Consider the following 20,443-nt stretch of genomic DNA (forward strand, 5'->3'; position numbering starts at 1 on the left):
TCCTAGAGTTTGGGTATCTCAACCTTCCCAGCCCGCAACCAGAGCCTAGCTAAATGGAAAAGGTTCCTACACTACCGCCTGCCGAAACATAGTGTCCCTCTTCAAGTAGCAGTCCAGGATATTGTCTGTCTGTTTCACTTGCAAAAGTCAGATCTTAAATACACTACCATCAGGCTTCATTTGGCGGCTGCCGCTGCTTACTTTCAATACAGAGTTATTTCCCTATTCAGGGTTCCTGTTATTAAAGCGTTTATGGGGGAACTCAAACGGGTTAATCCACCAAGAGTGTGACCGGCGTGGAAACTCAATATTATTCTAACAAGGCTTATGGGCCCTCCTTTTGAGCCACTCCACTCATGCACCTTACAGTTCCCTCCTTGGAAGGTAGGATTGTATTAGCTACTTCTTCCCTCAGGCGTGTCAGTGGGTTTCATGTTCTTACCCTGGAAGAACTTTTTCCCTAAGTTCACCTCAAAAGGGTAGTCCTTGGAACAAACTCCAAGTCCCTTCCAAAGATGGTCTCTAGTTTCCACCTTAATCAAACTATAGAACTCCCAGTGTTCTTCCCACAGCCAGTTAGTAGCATAACAAGCACTCAGCCGGACTCCACTCGCACACACCACTCACATACAGAGAACCAGATCTGGTGGCCATGACTTCTACAACCCCGCTCCTAAACCTTGGAACTTCATGCCCTTGGACACATGAGCCTCTGCCAGAGCTGCGTCTTACCCTAGCCTGACCCCAGCATGGCCCATACATCTCCTGTTTCAGCGCCAGGATACTCACCCAGGTGAGTTGTCTGTTATACAAATACACTTAAGATGAGATGAATGGACGTGACTCAGGATTTGAAGAAAGGTGGTTGTTTATCGCATTTTCTCGTTTTATTTAGTTCAAGTGTATTTCGATTTCATCAGCTGAAAGTATGTCTCTCAAATGTGCACAGGCGAGAGCTGATAGAGATAGCCAAGTGGATTCGCATCTGCTCCAGAGGTACAGATTCGCATCTGCTCCAGAGGTACGTACATGTGCAACCTCTGCAGGAGGCTGCAGATCTGAGGCTCCAAAGAATGGTTTATTTGTGACGTGCACTTTTGTAATCGAATGCGTTTGTTATAGCTTAGTGCTTTATTTTTTATAATTATCTCCATCTCTAAGCATACAGTTAGTAAATGACGAAGGGGGTACCCCTGGGAGCCCTCTCTTAGGCAGGTGGCACGTGAAGAGAAGGAGCCGTCATTCCCGGCCAGGCCAGGCGGTGGCGGGCATGCGGCCCCTCTGTACCCGGAGTACAATGAGATCCCAGGCTTGAGGCACTGCTGGCGGCCCTTTCCTTGCTGAGATCTCACTCTTTGTGGCGGGGTTCATACCCTGAAGCCCCCGGCTCGCTCTCTGCCACCCCCGGACGAGTGCGCAGCCCTCCAGAGGAAGGAAAACGGAGGGTGAAAAATCTGCTCCCTCCCGAGCAGCGCCTCGCCCCAGAACCTAAGAGTTTACCGCTCGGCGACAGCAGCATGCAGGCCGGCAGGAGGGGCAGCCATGATTACTGAACACAGGCAGAGCCCGCCTGAGCCCCCAGCTCCTTGAGGAGGGGGCCGCCCGGCTCCGCATCTGCATTGTCCGCCCCCACGCCGATGAGGGTCAGCCCTGGGGCCCCGGGGCCCGGCTGAAGCAGGAAGGCACCGAGCAGCCCGATGGAAGGATGAAGGAGATGGTGGGAGGTTGCTGCGTGTGCTCCGATGAGAGGGGATGGGCTGAGAACCCACTGGTCTACTGCGACGGCCACGGCTGCAATGTGGCCGTTCACCAAGGTACCGAGCCTGGGGCACTGCTGGGGCGGCGGGAAGGAGGGCGGCGGGACTATGGTGTTTGTGTGTGTGTGTGTGTGTGCGCGAAGAATGGAGGACGGAAGAAAGCGAGCCCGAGAGACAAACAGAGAAGGGGATCAACACATGGGAAAGACGGTGAGATGAAAGGAGGATGGAGAAGATGCGAGGGGAAAAGAAAGAGAGGCGGAGGCGTTCGTCCTGAAAATGCCAAGTCTTTTGATCCGTCGAATCATTATTTCGTCTTGACACAGATACTAGGAGCGCAGGAAGAGGGTCCTGGCTGACAGAGGAGCAAGGAATAAGAGCAGGTGGACCAACAAGGGGCACAAGAGAGATGAGTTACGGTGGCTGTGGCACCCGTGCCAAGGGCACGGGAAGGGACATTGAAGGGGAAAGGTGCTCCAAAAACAGTATCAAGGAAGATGAGGGAGCGGCAAGTGCCATGGGAAAGAAATGCGAGATAGGTGGCTGGGACGCTAGTATTAGGGACACACCGGGGCTACCAGGGTGATCAGTGTAGGGAAACAGGACTAGGACACCAGGTTAGCCGTGCCGTAGACAAGAATAGTAGAAATGTTATCAGGGACTCCAGTGCCAGAGACCAGGGGGATGAAACAGCCTATCGGTGAATACCAGGGGCAGAACCAAGACATTATATCATTGACCAATGCAAGAGACAATGAGGAATAGACATACTTTGTCTTTTAAAAACTAGTCTCTAGCACTATGGTTACCTATAACCTTTCAGTGCCTCTCACCCTTACAGAGATGAGAAGAGGAGACTGGCCATCACTGACACAAGTGATAGAGATAAAGGAGGGGAGACATGGTAGCACTGACCCTAATACCAGAGCCAAGAGGATGATACAGGCCATCAGTAACAAGAGGGGCAAGGGAGGGTAGACAGCTTGTCAGTGACACTGAAGGAATAGGAGAGAGGCTATCATTGATCACAATGCAAGAGCATCTGACACCAGTGGAAGAGATGAGAAAAGCTGTTGGTGACCTCTGTGCAAATATTAGAAAGAGGAGGCGGGATGTTATTGAGCCCAAGTTTTGGAGATAAGAGGGACAGATTATAGCGGACCCCTGTGCCAGAGACCCAGGAAAGGAAACTGGCTAACAGTAACAGTCAGTGCCAGAAAAAGAGGCAGAGATACGCTTTCTGTGATCCCTGCTGTCTTCCAGAGATGAGACTGGTTTTCCATTACCACAATGCCAGAGACCACATAGAGGAAACGGGCTGTTAGTGACCTCAGTGGTAGAGCAAAGATGGGGCAGACTGTAAGTGACCTCAGTGCCAGAGACCAGGGAGAGAAGACATTCCGTGACAATGATGCCAGAATCAAGAAGAGGAGAGGGAGAGGATCTGGTAGCTCAGTGGACTAATGCATCCATTGCAGGGCCCTGTGTTCGACCTCATGGTCACAGGTTCAAATCCCGACAGGTCCACTCAGCCTTTCATCAATCTGAGGTGGATAAAATGAGTACCATAGAGTTGGGTAACAATGAACATCTGTTATTCAGCGCCAAGAGACCTCTGGGTGAACGTGCGCCTTACAAATACACATGTTATGTTATGTTATGTTATGTTATGTTATGTTATGTTATCCCAGTGGCAGAGTTATTAAGAGAAAGGCTATCGGAGTCCCCAATGCCAGAGAAGGGCGAGGGACAAGCTGTCAGTGACTCAAATGCCAGAAGCAAGTGAGTGGGACATGTTATCAGTAAAATTAATACTATAGTGGCAGAACAGGTTACTCGTGTCCCTGTGATAGAAATAAGTGATAGGAACATGTTATCAGTGATACCAGCAACAGGTACAAGACGAGTAGACAGGCTAATGGTGACAAACTCACAGGGACCAAGAAGAGGAACCAGACTAACTGATACCAGTTGTCACTGACACACCAAAGGCACAAGGAGATGGGTAACCGATGAAAGGGACATGAATGGTAGTGAAGTCCAGGAGGTAGCAGACAGACTAACTCCAATGGTAGGACCACCAAATGGAACTAGGGATGCAGACGGGTGTCCTATTTTGAGCAACAGAATTGCCAGGTGGTTGCAGGAAGAGGACCCTAGCGGACAGTGCCAAGAGCCAGGTCACTGGAGGAGGAGCCAGATTGGCCAATGGCAGAGCACAGTGAGATGCGACAAGCTAGCAGTGCTGTTGACACAAATTTCAGGTGGGCATGGAGAGAAGTCAGGCTGACAATTGGCAGGTCACAATCCGACAAGACCGTCTGACATGCCAGTGACACTAATTTTATGGTCACACGAGCTTGCTAAGGGCTTAAGAAGAAAAAAGGGTGAATATTGTAAAGGGGAAGGGGAACCTTTGCTGTACTTCCAACAGATTCCTCATAAACTTTTACTTTTGGTTTCAGAACGGTACATTTATATATTAAATGCTCACCACCAAAGACAGTCGTGGTCCCCAAAGAAAGATGTGAACACTCCAGCTCCCTTCAGTTAACTTCGATTGTTCTTCGTCTAGTGATCTACATGTAAAGAAAGTCCATGGTTTGGGTCCCTGTTTTCCTAAGGATTTACCTTTCAGAAAAAAGTACACTCATTGATGCAAGTCAAAGACGAATAGCGAAGCTTGATTGGCAGACCCATGCTCCTGTGGTAAATTCTCAGTTTAGCCCTAGGCAGTCCAGAGTTTCTAATGTATTTTTTTTATTTTACAGAGTTTTATATAGCGTGAACTTGACCCGAATCGGGTATCAGAGCGTTTTACATAGCACTAGTTGCATTATATGAGGACACATTCATTTTTTTGTTAGGCACGGGGATATTAAGTGATTTGCCCATAATCACAGGATGTTCAGCGCCATTGCCGAGACTCGAATCACAGGATGTTCAGTGTCATTGCCGAGACTCGAACCAAGTTCCCCAGATTCAAGGTCGACCGCCCTAGCTATTTGGGCTATTCAATGCAGCCTTTAAGGTGGAGCAAGTGAAGTTTAATTGTATCATTTGTAGCTGAAAGAAAGAAGTCCAGCTTTTTGAGAGGTCCTCTTGGCAACTCTTTGCTCCCATAAAGGGACATCAATGCATCCACTCTGGCCTCGTACTGAATGAGTGCTTTCTCTGATTAGAATGACTCCTCTCCCTTATAGTGCAGTGTTGGATCATGGGCTGGAGTGGAAGGAGGGTAGACGCAGACTAGCGATTCAAAACCTTTCCGAAAGAGCATATAATTTTAAAAGTCATTTCAGTGTTTTTGAGAGTTTAGATAGGGTTAAGCATCCCATTTTGGAAGTGACTGACTTCCACAACAAATATAATGGAAGCCACATCTTAGGCGGTGTGTAGCCCATCAGAACACTTCTGCTGAAGGAGTCCTCAAAGGGATCTGAACTTGGATGTCAACCAGTTTAGGATACTTCTGTGCCTCACGAGCTTAAAAGTCCTATTTTAATCACGATATAATCTATAGACGTTTTCCCTCAGACATGATCTCTCTCTTCCTTCACTCACGTTTTCCTCCCTGACTGACTCGCTTTCTGTTTGCTGGCACTGTTCAAGGAATTGACTAAGAAAAGTGTGGCAATGCTGCAAAAGCCTCAGATGGTGTGCTATACACATGGGCATATATGAACATTACTCTTTAGTCTTTCATTGACACTGTCTTCCTATATACTCCAATTTGCCAGCTCTTTCATCATAGCCCCACTTCCATGCTACACTTCTGCACCCACACACCTTAGTCTCGTTGGATCAGTCTTAAAGCAATGACAATGTTGTTACAACGAGCTCCCAATTGGAACATTTGTGTAACTGAAACATTGTTTCTGACCTTGCACTGAACGACTGAACCGGTCCTAAAATAGTGCTACCAATTCCTTAATCAACATCATTTCATGCAGGGATTCTACTAGCTACAGTGATTGATTCACAACAAGATATTAAAGACCTGAGATACACACAGGAGAGCATTATTACTAATTTGATGGTTTTGTGTAGTTTTCATACTACAATAGTTGCCATTTTAAGCACTGTAGTGGAAAGGTTAAAATTAATAACGAATTTAACAGCTTCCAGTTTATCGACCCTAGAAAGCTTGAGCAGATGTGTCCTTGCCAGGACTTAAACTGTTGTCCCCTGATCGTACCAGATATCAGGATCAAATGCTTGCCTCCTGCACTACCTTCCTGCTACCTGATAGCCGTGCAGGCCCAGAGTGCGTGAGGCATGTTCAGGAAAATTAGCAGTCTGGATAGACCTCGTGGTCGTTATCTGATGACAAATTCTGTTTGCAGTTAAAGAGGAGTGGGAGTCCTTTCATCTGTTCAGAAGAGTTAACCAGTTGTAAAGAAAGCTCAGCTGTAATTGTCTAATTTCCAAATCATTCAATGCAGGCAGATTCTAATCGTTCACGCCATTGGGTGACACTAGCAACTTCTGCTTTTGGAAACACTAGATGTTGATGTCAAATTTGGCACTCAGACTTTCTTGCACACAAATTTACAATTCCCGAAGCCGCTGGCTCAGCCGAGTGCTCTCTGAGACATGGTAACATGTACCATTTAAACACTAAGACGCCTACCATCGCCTAATATAAACCCCTCCCCATAACTTAAATTTGGTATGCAATGTTTATTTGTGTTCTAATTGTGTTCCTATATGCCACCCATATCTTTTTCTATATAGATTTATCTTCAGTGATGATATGGTATGCTGTTATATATTTTATGTACTCCTTATGTGCTTTCCTTTTGCCTCTGTTTTCATTCTATTCAGTGCACTGACACACCTGAGCAAAGCAAATGCATGAAAAATAAATCCAATATAAAATAAAAAAATAAAAATTACACACCAGACAGATTTCCTCTTCTGATTTCAGATGTACAAAAGTAGATCTGGGCTTCAGGTGTGCTGGGCTGAGGGTGGATCAACCTGGAGAACCTATGATAAGATAGAGGGCACTGTTTACTTTGACCTCTTAATGCTTGGCTTCTTATTGGTGTGAATACCTGGTTTGGAATTAGGGTCTCACAACGAGGAGTATCCGGAGATAGCAGGCTGGACGCAATGGGACAGTGATTTGTTTTCCAAAGTATTTTTATTAGTATTTTGTATTAATTAACATACAGAATAAAATCTCCGAGATATCAACATCAGAAATATGTTATCTAGTGGCAATAGAACACATTCAAGAGGAACGCTGCTTAGTGTCCAGAAGCTAGACCAAAGCGGAGTCTTGCTGCACAATGCTCCGTCTATACATGTAATAAAACGCATTCTAGCAATTGTCTATCAGTTAAATGCCACTTTCAAGCAATGGCCATGATTCTTAGTACACGTTCCACTAAGTTTGTGCATTATAAATGACATGTTAGAGTTTCCATCAACAATCCTGAATACAGTATAATATTTATGGTTATCAACATGCTACTTTGTTTATTAGAGGTAATTCTCATGGAAAAACTAAAAAGGAAGCAAACGAAATAACACAACTGAAACAATAAGGAAACCGTTTGCAGAAGGGGTGACGTATATCATAGCTGACGCAGTTTTTGTATTGGGTGATCACAAGACAGTGGAGCCTTCCAGGTGGGGCTGGGAGTGTAGGGGAGGGGCAGCCCACGCACCCCACTAAAGCCACCAATTCTGGATTGAAGGCCTCCACCGTTCATTTACCCACATTCAACCACCATGCAGGTCAGCGCCCAGAACCTTCCAGAGGCCCAATGGCAATGGGACAGTGATAACGTTCAGTTTAAAGGTCTTCAGATAACACCCCTGTGGATACAGAGAAGCTAGAAGGAAGAAGCACCAGGAATGTTTGAATAATGAGTTCCAAAGGATACAAGAATACAGACTACAGTCTCAATCTCATTAGTGTAATATTAATTACCAGAACCCTTATTTAGAACGAAAACAGAAAGAGAGATGCACAATTCATTTTTCATAAATCTTTATTTCGGTAATTTATCACCATGAAAGATATTGAAGAACATTTCATAAAATTATTAAGCATTAAAACATTAAAACATCCATCGGAGTCCATAAAAATATTTCAGTGGTACAGGGTATCACAGTTTTCCTACGGTAGAGTTCAGGGACCGGCCTTAAGGCACTGTCTTCTCAGAGACCACATTGAACCTAGGTATTTAGCCACGGCAAAAACAATGTGTTCCGACAGGTCAGTTTTCAGCGCTCTGAATGCGGCCAGGCACTCTGCAAACCCCAAATTCCTGCATATTGGAACAATCCATTTCTTACGAGATACGGTATAAGCCGGGCAGAAAAAAATGATGTGCAGCTCAGATTCATTGGCCACTCTGCAAGCCGGGCATAAGTTGACGGCTGGTTCGCTCCACTTGCTAGTAAGGGCTCGAAGTGGGAGAGTCCCGTGCCTCCATTGCAGATAGAGTTTCCTGAGTGAGGCAGGATATAATTTGTCCAAGGCTGGTTCAAAGCTGTAGGTGTCCTTGGTACGTAAAAATGATTCCGTGAATGTCCCAAGATTTTGTCGACGACAGAGTGCCGCTATTTTGCTGTCGTGATAAATCTTTGTCAGTCTCTTTTTGGGAATTAATGGGCAGGTGGATAAGGGGTCAGACCAGAGGGTCGATAGGCCTAGGCCCTCCAACTCAGTTTTAATGAATTTAAGCCATTTGATTTTCCCTGCTTTAGGCATAGCAAGCGCAGCCCCTGCCTATAACTAATCAATTCTGGAACTGCCCACAGCCTACGCCAATAAGCCAAGGGACGCAATGCCAGTTCTTCATCAAGAGGTCGCATCCCCAGATCTAGCCTTAGTGGAACAAGAGGCGTACTTGAGGGAAGCGCTACCACCCGCCTGATGAACTTGTTCTCCTCTTTCACCAGGTCTGGAGAAACTGCGTGGCCCCAGAGCTCAGAACCATACATGGCAGCCCCCCTTGCCTGTGCCCTGTAGATCTGGAGAGGTGGACCAACGGGTTGGATGGTTGACCTGTTTTTTCCCACGAGCTTCATAATCCCACCGAGTACTGAACCAATTTGAGCAGTGCTTTCTCTTGGTGTGTGCACCAGGACATTTTCTCATTTAACATAACTCCAAGGTACTCAAAGGTTCGCACCCTTTCGAGTCTACTTTGCCCAATGTTGGGGCTAGAGCGGAATTTTGGTGGGGGATTGAAGACCATAAATTTGGTCTTTAGAGTGTTAATTTCTAAACCATGTTCCCCACAAAAATCCACAAAGCTGTTAAGAACGCGCTGGATTCCCTTCGGAGACTTTGAAAGCAACAGGGTGTCGTCAGCGAACATAATTGCCGGCACCCTGCTGCCTGCCAGCTTAGGAGCGTCAGAGTTGTCAACCCCATTCAGGTGGGAGATTACCCCGTTGACGTAGAGGCAAAACAGGGTCGGTGCAAGCACGCAGCCCTGCCTTACCCCCCTGTCAATGGGGAACCTGTTCGACAGGGCCCCCTCCTTGCCACACCTTACCTGTGCAAAGTTGGCAGTATGGAGACAAATAATCATCTCCAGCAAACCCTTAGGGACCCCCAGTCTGGCCAACACCTCCCAAAGTTTTCTACGGGGCACCAGGTCGAAGGCCGCCCTTAGGTCCACGAATACAGTATAGAGGCTGCCACCCTCCAACTGTACCGTTTTCCAAAAAATAAGGGCGAGCCGAAAGACCTGGTCTATGGTGGAGACCTTCCTTCTGAACCCTGCTTGGAATGGGCTCAGAATGTCATATTCCGTCATCCATTCCGATAGACGATCCAGAATTAGCTTAGTAAAAAGTTTCGGAGAAACTTCTATCAGGCTTATTGGCCTGTAGTTGGCTGGGAGCAGAGGCGAGCCCTTCTTAAATATGGGGACTATCTCTGCCCCCAGCCAAGTTGGGGGGATCGACATGCCATTCAAGATCGCATTGAACAGCACCCTAAGATACGGGGCCCAGATCTTAACTTCATGCCTGTAGAGGTCACCAGGGAGCTTGTCTAAGTCAGGCGCCTTTTCAGCAGCGAGGCCCTTTTTTTTTTTTTTTTTCTTCATTTTCATAAATCTTTATTTCGGTAATTTATCACCATAAAAGATATTGAAGAACATTTCATAAAATTATTAAACATTAAAACATTAAAACATTCCAACATCCATCGGAGTCCATAAAAATATTTCAGTGGTACAGGGTATCACAGTTTTCCTACGGTAGATTTATGCAGATCAATTTGGAAGGAAGTCAACATAAGGTCTTACGTATATACATTTAACACCTGAACAATATTTATTGTCCACCAGTAATTCACATCTCCTCCCCTTGACCTGCTATATCTGCAGTTGTATTAACATGACGCGGAAGTCAACATCAATCCATTTCCATATTGAAATCCTGAGCTTAGATCATGTGATTATGCCTGAGCTCTTTCTAGCAACAATATATCCAGAATGACGCGAGCTATAAGAAGGAGGTGGCGCATCCAGGAAAATGGCATAGTGAGATGAACACTCCTGATTAGGAACTTAATGCTCTAAGTTCCCAAGTTCGGATCATAGCAAGGCCATTATTCTTTTGCAACCCTTAAAACTGAGTACTATTAAAGTGGTTAGTGGTAGCACCTGTTATTTCCAGCGGTATAAAAAAGTGCCATGTACCAAACAAGTAATTATTACAGAAACAGGCTTTAGGTGGAAATGGGTGCATATGGCCGAAAAGGCATGGTGTGTTCCTTTCATCTGCCCCTTCAACATTGTTTTTGTGAAAAGTCAACATCGCTCTTGGATTTATGTAGACTTTATATGTAGTGCTTTCTAATGAAGTCTTGTAGACTTAAAACATCATGCTTATTTAAACATCTCAGAATTATATTATACGAAAAGAAGATTCACTCTAAGCTTAAAGAGTTAATTCACTGTTTGAAAGGGGGTATCTTTAAGGTGTAATCAATGGGTTTTTATCTTAATAGCTTTCCAATCCGTTATTTAACAATAATTTGTGTTGGAAAGAACCTGGGAAGAAACCACAAGTGTTGGTGCAAGTAAACTCAAATGAGGCAGCCTATATCACAGTTAATTTATGAATTTGTTTATTTTTGTTTTCAAACTTTATTTTTCAGTAGGTTGATTGACAAGAGTAACTTTGCATCAATACATAGTCTTAAGGTAGCACCAGTGGAATAATATACATGTGCAGCGCAGCAGCTCCAAATATGACTACATAACTGCATCAGTTCCATAAAAATCCGATCTTAGGCCTGCTATTGCCATTAATACTGATGCAAGTAGACCTTTTTTTAAATAGAAAAAAACAAATTACAACTGGTGTCTAAATCACGCGTTTGGAGACAGTTACATGGTGTAAGCCAGATGTCATGCGGTCGAGAAATTGTGTGAAGCAGTGACCAGTGGGGTTCCCATATCACTACTACGTACCATACCTCATATCAGTCAGTCAGTCAGTCAAAGTACTTTATTCGGTTTATGTTAAAACCATAAAAGCATGCTAAAACATTTTATACCAAGGAGTTATAAAACCATGAATTAAATTAAAAATATATTCACAAAATACAGAACTTTAAATACACGATACATATAATCAATTCATTTTGGGTAGATTACATAAGACCACATTTCGGGACTGAGGCATCCAAACATTTAATTAATTCAGATTGGTGCGTTAGGACAGGTTATACGTAACTTATTTTTCCTCTTAATTCTAACGGCCGCCGTAAGGAAACTAGCAACATTAAAAATTTCCCACACATTTGATAATAGCTGCAAATAAAGAAGAGCTGGCTTAACTTGCAAAAAGCCTTTGTTAGCTAGAATTGGGAGGATAAAACGCTTCCGGATTTCGATAAGGTACTCACAAAGTAAAATAAAATGCTTTGTGTCCTGTACAGAGAAATCATCACATGAACATACCCCCAGATCTTCCGCCCTCTTCCAACCAGGTGACTTTGCAAGAATGAAATGAAATTGGCTCAGTCTGAATCTAGTCAGTAAGAATCGATGATTGGGGTTTGTGACGATATTCAATAGTCAGCGTGGTCTTCCGCAATTGGTGAGCCCTTACCGTCGGCTTTGCCAGCTCCCTTTCTTCTCTAGCCATGGCAGCCATTAATAAATATGAGTCCTTAACCCACTTGACGTCCCCCTTCAACAGTTTATCAGGCGAATTATATATCTCGGGTCGGCCCAATTTCACACACAAGTTACAAACATAACTGAGCCAGGGGATAAGATGTCCATGGTCGAGAGCTAAACAGTCTTTTAGGATTTCCCGATTTAGCTCTAGTTCCGGGTTCAACCAGGTCAGGATTCATTTTAAAAGAGGTGCCATGGCTATTAAGTCCTCCACAAAACCAGCTCCACACTCCTGATGAACAATATAGCCAGCTGTTGATTGTGGAACCGATAAAGTGTTTCTAAAAAACGTATCTTCAACTTCCTGAATAGCCTTCACATTCCGAATTGCCCAAATGTCAGCACCATACAAAGCGAGTGAGACTCATTTAGCTCCGTATATTTTCAAAAGGGCTTGCATTGGTCTGGCCCCCAATTTACGTGCAAAACCCAAAACAGCAGATGTTGATCTGGCCAGGACATTTCTTTTAGCTTGAATTTGTGGTGTCCAAGAGCCTTGATTGTCAAATATGATTCCTAAATACAGGAAGGTGGATACCCCAGACAATACGTTCTCCTCGCAATAAAAGGTTTTAGCCCTTTTGATTTTCCATCCAATTGTCATTATATGGGACTTGGAGAAGTTGATGCTAAGGTCTAGGGATTTCATGAAGGCCGCAAAGGAATTTAAAAGTAGTTGTAAACCCACCGCAGTTCGTGCTAAAAGAGCGGCATCATCCGCATAGAGGAGTGCCGGCATCAGGCATTTCCCCACACGCGGGATATCTTTACAAGCTTCACATAAAACAGAATCCAAATTATTGATATAAAGGGTAAAAAGTAAGGGGGCCAAAATGCACCCCTGCCTGACATCATTGGCAATACGTATTCCTCCAGTACAATTGCCCATCTGGTCATACCTCACGGTGGCAGATAGGTCCCTATGCAGGTCTGCAAGGAAATAAACGATGTTTTTATCGACTCCAAATTTCTGGAGCATAACCCATAATTTGGACCTATTCACTCGGTCAAAGGCCGAGGAAAGGTCCATGAATGCCAGAAAGAGTGCACCCTTCTTGGCAACCGTGTATTTCCCAATCAGTAGATGTAAGTTGAGGCATTGATCTGACGTGCCCCTACACTTCCGGAAGCCATATTGCAGATCTGAAAGTGTTTTAGTTTCCACAAGCCATCCCGTGAGTTGACTCAGCACCACCCTTCCAAGTACCTTACCTCATATCATAACGGTGGTAGTTGAGGAGTAACGCACATTCATCAGATTGCACTCTACATTTTGTCAGTTGGTGGATCACTGCAATGAACTGCCTACTTTACTTGGGGACTTTATGAACATAACACAATAAGGCTAACTATGGGACTGTCTGTAGCCTCATCCCTGTCAGTTACATAATCAGTGTAAATATTTCCTCCCTGTACCACATAATTCATGGACTTTGCCAGATGTATAAATTCAACCTTCTTGCAAGGGCATACTTTCTCAGTGGCAGGATCAGACTTTTCCGCAGTACTGAAGCACAGTATACTTAAAAAAAAAATGATGGGGAGCTTTTGTCTGCTAGTAGAGAAATCTAATTTAGTGTACCGAGGACTTCTTCTCAGTGACTTTAACCCTCGGTACGTCTTATGTCCAAGTACTTTTTGGGGGGTAGGTGGTTGAAAAAAAATTATATTGATTTTTATCAATATTATAGTATATCAGTGGCATCATAATTCACATCAACACTATGACATACGTTGGACACCGTATGTTGATGTTTCCAAACTCCTAATAATCAGCAGTGTAGCACCAGAATTAGCGCTAAAGAAGTAAAAAAAAAGACAAACATTACTTTCTGCTTTGAATAGATTCCATGCTTAATAAGACGTATGTCCGAACCTCTAAAGAAGCAGTACCGTCCTGCGTTTTGCATTTCTGTGCCCTTCTATAGTACCCTGTGTTCCGGAACCGGATTTGGAAGTGACTTGTATAATGCCTTCAGGGTCTTGTGCATTTTGTAGTAAATAAACCATGCTGGTGGCGAGGCGCCACGCATATATTTTTCCAGGAGTTGGTCAGCCAGCTTCTTTAATCTCCAACCCATATTTGATTGGATTGGGCATCGAAGGGGAGTGGAATACTAGAGGGGGAGTGGTGGGGGGGCCGTGTGGGGGTGTGTGTGTGTGTGTACGTGTGTACGTACGTGTGTGTATATGTACGTGTGTGTGTGTTAGAGAGTATAACACCTTCACTTAGTGCACAACATGCCAGGCCCATACTTCTCATAATATGTACCTCCGTGCTGCGTCTAGGCAAGTATAACTAATGCATTAAGGTTTTTTGCTAGTGTGGCTTTTACTGAGTACTTTGTCTGTGCTCTTTACAATTAACAACACAAATAAGCAATATAATAACAAGGGTAGAAGAGATAGGAATAATAATACTCCAAAAATACTCATAGGTTGTTGCTCTGATAGACAGTAAACTTGTATACATAGACACCTCAGTTTGTATGAGTGAACCATGGCATGAGGATTCGTAGCAAATGGCAGAGGGTAAGAGAGTTGACTGCTGAAAAAAATATTTAAAAAAAAAAAAAAAAAAAAAAAAAATATATATATATATATATATATATATATATATATATATATATATATATATATATTAACCTGCTTCCCACTCGCAACGTAAGGGTCCACGATGTTGTGTGCTGGCCAGAAAACCTTTAATGGTGCAGCTGAAAAGGACACATTTTGCCGGCGCAGCCGGCTTGTTCACCAATAGTTTTACCATTTGCAATACTGCCATTTTAAGCCCTGTGATTCTACCACGTTGTCACATGACGTGACTACAACTTCAGTGTACAAGAAAAAAGACTAGCAGTTCAATGCGCAAACCACATCATATGGAATCTGCAACCAAGGAGGAAAAAGGGACAGTAATCAATATAACAAATATAAACCTTTCTAACAAAGAAGAGAAAATCTTACAACTAGGTCTTTCATATTGCCCGCCGACGGATTTCAACTATGTTGCAACAAGGGTAGATACTTTTAAATTTGTAAGGTCTCTCCAATTAAAAAAGTACTTTGCATCCAAAAAGTCAAAGAGAAGGAGAGCAGATGATGAATGCCCCTGCACAAACCAACAAGCTTTCAGTGGCTAATATGGATTTGTTACTTGACTTGAGAACAATAGATGAACAACCCGGAACCAGTTCTGAGACCGGAGGCTCTATAGCCATGGACAATCAGGATGAATCCAGACCGTTGTCCACTAGCCAGGCTTTTAAAGTAGCAAGAGAACAAGAAGTGGAGATTGACATCAGTGCTCCATCTGGCTTTTGACCGGCATCAAGATTTACCCCTATGAACACCAAGGATTCAGTGGACATTTTTAATGAACTAGTTGTGAATGACCTTACAAAGCTTGAAAAATGCACCAGTGTAAAACATAAAAAAACTATTCTGCGTTAATTACAAAATTGAAATCTAAGGGTAATTGTGTTGTGAGAGACGCAGATAAGGGTGGGAATGTGGTCCTGTGCGATAAAGTGAAATACCTGAGTGAAGCCTATAAACAACTTAACAATCGAACCAACTATGTGAAAGTAACTGAGGTGATAATGCAGAGTAGTCTCAGGTCCTACAGTGGACAACTTGATGAGTGGTATAATCAATCTTTGATCACCAGGGAAGAATGGCAATTTTTAAAGATCTCCAATCCTATAACACCTGTATTTTATCTAATTCCCAAGGTGCATAAGAATTTGGAAAAACCGCCAGGACGTCCAATTATATCAGCTATTGGCGGGGCGTTAGAAAACACCTCCAAGTATGTTGACTCTTTCATTTGTCCCTTGGTTAAGTTATTACCTTCCTATATCCAGGATTCTAGTGACTTTCTCAGAAAAAATTATGATCTCCCCTGGGAAGAAGATATGCGATTGGTCACTATTGACGTGACCACGTTATATACTAGCATTAGGCATGATGATGGCCTACGAGCAGTGAAACATTTTCTGAGTCAATGCCTGATTGGCCTTTGGTCTCATACCCAGATGTTACTCATGATGGTTTCTGTGTGTTTAAAGAACAACTTTTTTCTCTTTAATAATGACATGTACCATCAGGTTTGTGGAACCGTGATGGGCACCTGCTTCGCCCCCAGCTATGCTAATTTGCATATGGGCTGGTGGGAGGAGCAGGTGGTCCGGGTCGAGTTCCACAAAAAATGGGAAGAAAATATACTGCACTGGAGCCGCTTCATCGACTACTTTTTCGTCAGGTGGAGAGGGTCAGAGGAGGCTGTTAAGAACTTCCTTAAAAAGCTACAACAGAATTCACTGAATTTGAAATTTACCAGCACTGTTAGCAGGAATGAAGTCAATTTCTTAGACCTCACAGTGTATTTTAAAGACTATAATAATTACACACCAAACTTTTCGAGAAAACTGACAGCGGGAAACACATTGCTTCACGCTACAAGCTTTCACCCGCAAAATGTAATCAAGAGTATACCGTATGGTGAAAGTTTAAGGGTGATCTGCAACTGTAGCGACCAAGAAATCCTAGAGACAGAATTTGCAAATCTAGAATCACGGTTTACAGCTAGACGCTATGGAGGCGATAATATCCAAGCCTCTATAAAAAAAAGCTAAGAAAAGAAGCAGGGAAGACATCCTATTCACCAAGAGCCAGAGTAAAATCAGAAAAGAAAGTACACAGGGCAATCAAGTGAGAATGATTACAGCATGCAATAGGAAACATGGGCATATCAGTAATATCTTGAATAAGCACTGGCACCTTATCCGGAATGATCGGATACTAGGTAAAATTGTGCAAAGAAGACCAGCAATAACGTTCTGGAGGGCACGTTCTTTCAAACAAATGCTAGTCAGTAATATGATCCCGCAGCAACAGAACATTCAGTCAAAAACTTGGCTAAAAAAGAAAGAAGGGTTTATCAAATGCACAAAGTGCAAAGCATGTAGTCATGGGAAAAACATGCATACCTATTCACCTGGTCTTTCAAAGAGAGTGAAGAAAATTAAAGGGTTCTTTTTGTGCAGGACAGAGTATGCTGTCTACCTGCTGCAGGGCCCACTGTGGCCTGCGGTATGTGGGCATCACTATTCTTCCTGTACATAAGATAGTGCTCAAACATTTGAGGGCCATACGAAACGGTGACAAGACTTACCCAGTGGCACGCCATTTCGAAACCCACCACGAAAAGAGCACACATGGGCTAAGCTATTTCGTGATCGATTGCATCCCTTTCAACATCCGGGAGGTAATCACGAAAAAAAGCTTAGGAGATTAGAGTCCTGCTACATCATAGAATTGAACACCAGGGCCCAATGGGTCTGAATATGGATGAAGATCTGATTACACATTTATGAAATGATGTATAGGTAGACTGTTGTATTAAAAATGAAAAAAATTGGAATAGATTAACAGAGTTTTAGAGCACCTCTCAAAAAATTAGTTTTAACTATTTTTATTTTTTTATCTTTTTGGGATTGGTGGTTACACGTTTTCCATGTTATTTTGAATTAAAAAAGGCAGTAATTTTTTACTTCACCCACTTGGGCTGAATAAACCCATGGCTAAGCAAATGTTTAGACTACGTAGAACGAACGAGTAAATACCCACTTGGGTAGATGTGTAATAAATGCTCTTTTGAAACAAGTACACTCCCCATAATGAAATTAAACAGAGTTTTATTGTACTTAGGTACGTTCTCAATTTGATTGTATAAACATTTGCGGGCTATAATTAATTGCTTATGATTGTTTTAACTTGGCAAAATGATCAGATGATGATGTGGTTTGCGCATTGAACTACTAGTCTTTTTTTCTTGTACACTGAAGTTGTAGTCACGTCATGTGACAACTTGGAAGAATCACGGTGTTTAAAATGGCAGTATTGCAAATGGTAAAACTATTGGTGAACAAGCCAGCTGCGCCGGCGAAACGCGTCCTTTTCAGCTGCACCATTAAAAGTTTTCTGGCCAGCACACAGCATCGTGGACCCTTACTTTGCGAGTGGGGAGCAGGTTATTGTTGTGGACAGATCTTGGGCGGTCCTTCTACCACGACGCACCCGTTGTTCAGGAGCGTGGCGGCTTTTCCAAGATACTGAGGGGAATATATATATATATATATATATATATATATATATATATATATATATATATATATACTATAATTAGAGGAGGCTGTTCTAGGGTGTGAGCTTAAATGGAAGTGCGTTCCTTGGTGATGGAGCAGTACCTTTAAAGGACTTTGATGCAACAATGCAAGAGTTGAATGTTTTCTATTCCAGGCATTGTGTCTTTAGCTCCTGAGAAATCTTACCTCTACCAGATATCCTTATAGCTGCACGAAGGTGGGAAGTTGCTGGAGTTTGGGGAATTTGTTTGTTAAGCTGATGAGGTTGATCTCGATTCTTGCCTCTAAAGGTAGCCAGTGGACGTTTCTTTGAGTTGGGCCCTGATTCTGGCTTTCTCCCTTCCATGCTTGTTACTAAACAGGACCCTTCATTTATTACCCAAATAGGGGGTTAGGTACTCTTTGTACTTTACCCTTCTAAAACGGAATGAAGGCAAGGAGTAAGAGTTCCCAAATATCTCGGAAGTTTGTTTCTTGTGGACCTGTACTTTTTTTCCTAACCAAGTTGGGAAAGACTTCGCAGCTTAACATATTGAGATGCAGTGACGGCATGTGCAGAAACTCTAGAGCAAATCATGTGTCGATTCTACACCTGTGCCTTGAAAGGGGATTGCAGATGCAGCTGCATTGTCGGGAAACCCTCTTGCTGAAGCATACGTTCATTGCATCACACCTGGGGTCAATGTACGTTGCATCACACCTGCTACCATATATAACAGATTCTACATCTGTTAGATGAATCAGGACAGAAGTTATTTCAGGTGTTCTAAGATTTTATAAGTTGTTGAGAAACAAGCTACGACGAATCTCTACGATCTGTTAGCCTGTATGATCTATTAAAAAAACAATTAGTTGTTAGGTAGGAGCTGAAGAAACGCATTGTACTTAAACTTATGCTGACTTGGATAGCTCTGATTACTGAGCTCAAAGTGCCTCCATAATTGAGGTGCACAGTGGTCTTCATATTGAAATATTTGTATAGCTACTTAGGACTAGTAACTTCAAGACTTTTTCTTACAGGGAGCCACCACGAGTTACAACTGTGTTCTCACACGTCTTAAATAGTTTATGTCCTGGGAAGATAAAATGTAATACTTGTAGCTAGATTGAAACAGTGCAGATCTGCTTAGCAGTAGATGATTGAGATTTGAGGCTAAATCAGTGTCCTGCACAAATTACAGCAAAGCTTTTGTGACGAAACCAAATGTACGTTTGATTCGGACGTTGCCAGGAACACAGCCTTAAAACGAATAAGATCCAGCTCACAGAAGTTGATTGAGCTCAAGTGTTTTTTATATAATGCGTCCCATGTAGGAGCAGAATCGCTAATTTACTTTGCAGGTGGATCTCGTCATGTTTTTGACTGTCACTGTTCATGAGAAATTGATTTATTTATTGATTTTAAAATGTATATAGCGCACAAATGCCCAAAGGCGTCTAGGCGCTTTGCAGAGGGGTTTGCCGAAAACAATAACAGAGGCCAAGACTTTATTTGGAAAACAGCCAGGTTTTTAGAGATTTTCTAAAAGAGAGTAATGTGGGACTAATTTTGATGTCCATTCGGAGAGAGTATCCACATTTACACTGTGCTCAGAATAAAACTTCTGCCACCCCATCGCGCTTTATTATATTTGGGGGTTTGAGTAGTTTACATTGTGATGATCCCAAGTTTCTGAATGGCTGGTACCAGGTGAAATGTTGTTTCAGGAACAAGGGACCGGTCCCATGCATAGCCTTATATGCCAGGCATAAGGATTTGAAATCTATCCTCTTTTTCACTGGAAGCAAGTGTAGTTTTTTAAGACCTTGGGAGATAGACTGGAACATGGGGATGTCCAACAGCAGTCTAGCGTCTGCGTTCTGCGCCCGCTGTAGTTTGAGCAGATGATGTTTTTGGAGGCCTGCTTACAGTGCATTTCCATAATCTAGTCTGGCCAAGGCTAGAACGGTTACCAGTATTTTTAATGCATCTGGAGGGATAAAAGTGCGAATTTTCCTGATTGTCTTAATTGTCAGGAAGAACACCAATGAGACCTTATTAATCTGATGATGAAATGTTAATCTATCATCAAAAATTATGCCCAGATTCCTCACCTTATTGCCTTGGACTGGAAGAACTCCCATACCGGGAGGCCACCAATTCCGTGACCAATATGATGTGTCGGAGCCCAACAGGAGGACCTCTGTTTTTCCTCCGTTGAGCTTTGGCAGTTCGCACTCATCCATTGGTCTACCCGGGTCATGCATTGGCTGAAGTGATCTGCAGTTTCCTTCACACTGCTTGAAATGGACACCACGATTTGAGTGTTGTCCGCGTAGCAGAGCAACGAAAAGCCAAACTGCTTGATAATATTAGCCAGGGGTGTCA

At 43.2% G+C, this 20,443-nt stretch overlaps 1 protein-coding gene across 5 annotated transcripts in view; it reads left to right on the forward strand.

Moving 5' to 3' along the window:
- Positions 1-1,289: 1,289 nt before the first annotated feature.
- The window catches only part of MLLT6 (MLLT6, PHD finger containing), a 733,108-nt gene continuing 713,954 nt past the window's right edge, over positions 1,290-20,443 (forward strand). For 3 of the 5 annotated variants that reach the window (XM_086924316.1, XM_086924318.1, XM_086924317.1), the window contains exon 1: positions 1,293-1,814. In XM_086924316.1, the coding sequence (XP_086780442.1) occupies positions 1,706-1,814 (109 nt within the window). In that variant the 5' untranslated portion in view covers positions 1,293-1,705. Of the gene's footprint in view, positions 1,815-20,443 lie in introns of all 5 variants that reach the window. The other 2 variants (XM_086924319.1, XM_086924320.1) reach the window with 1 other exon arrangement.

This window comes from Lissotriton vulgaris, chromosome 5 (genome assembly GCF_964263255.1).
Source record: "Lissotriton vulgaris chromosome 5, aLisVul1.2, whole genome shotgun sequence".
Lineage (NCBI taxonomy): Eukaryota > Metazoa > Chordata > Amphibia > Caudata > Salamandridae > Lissotriton > Lissotriton vulgaris.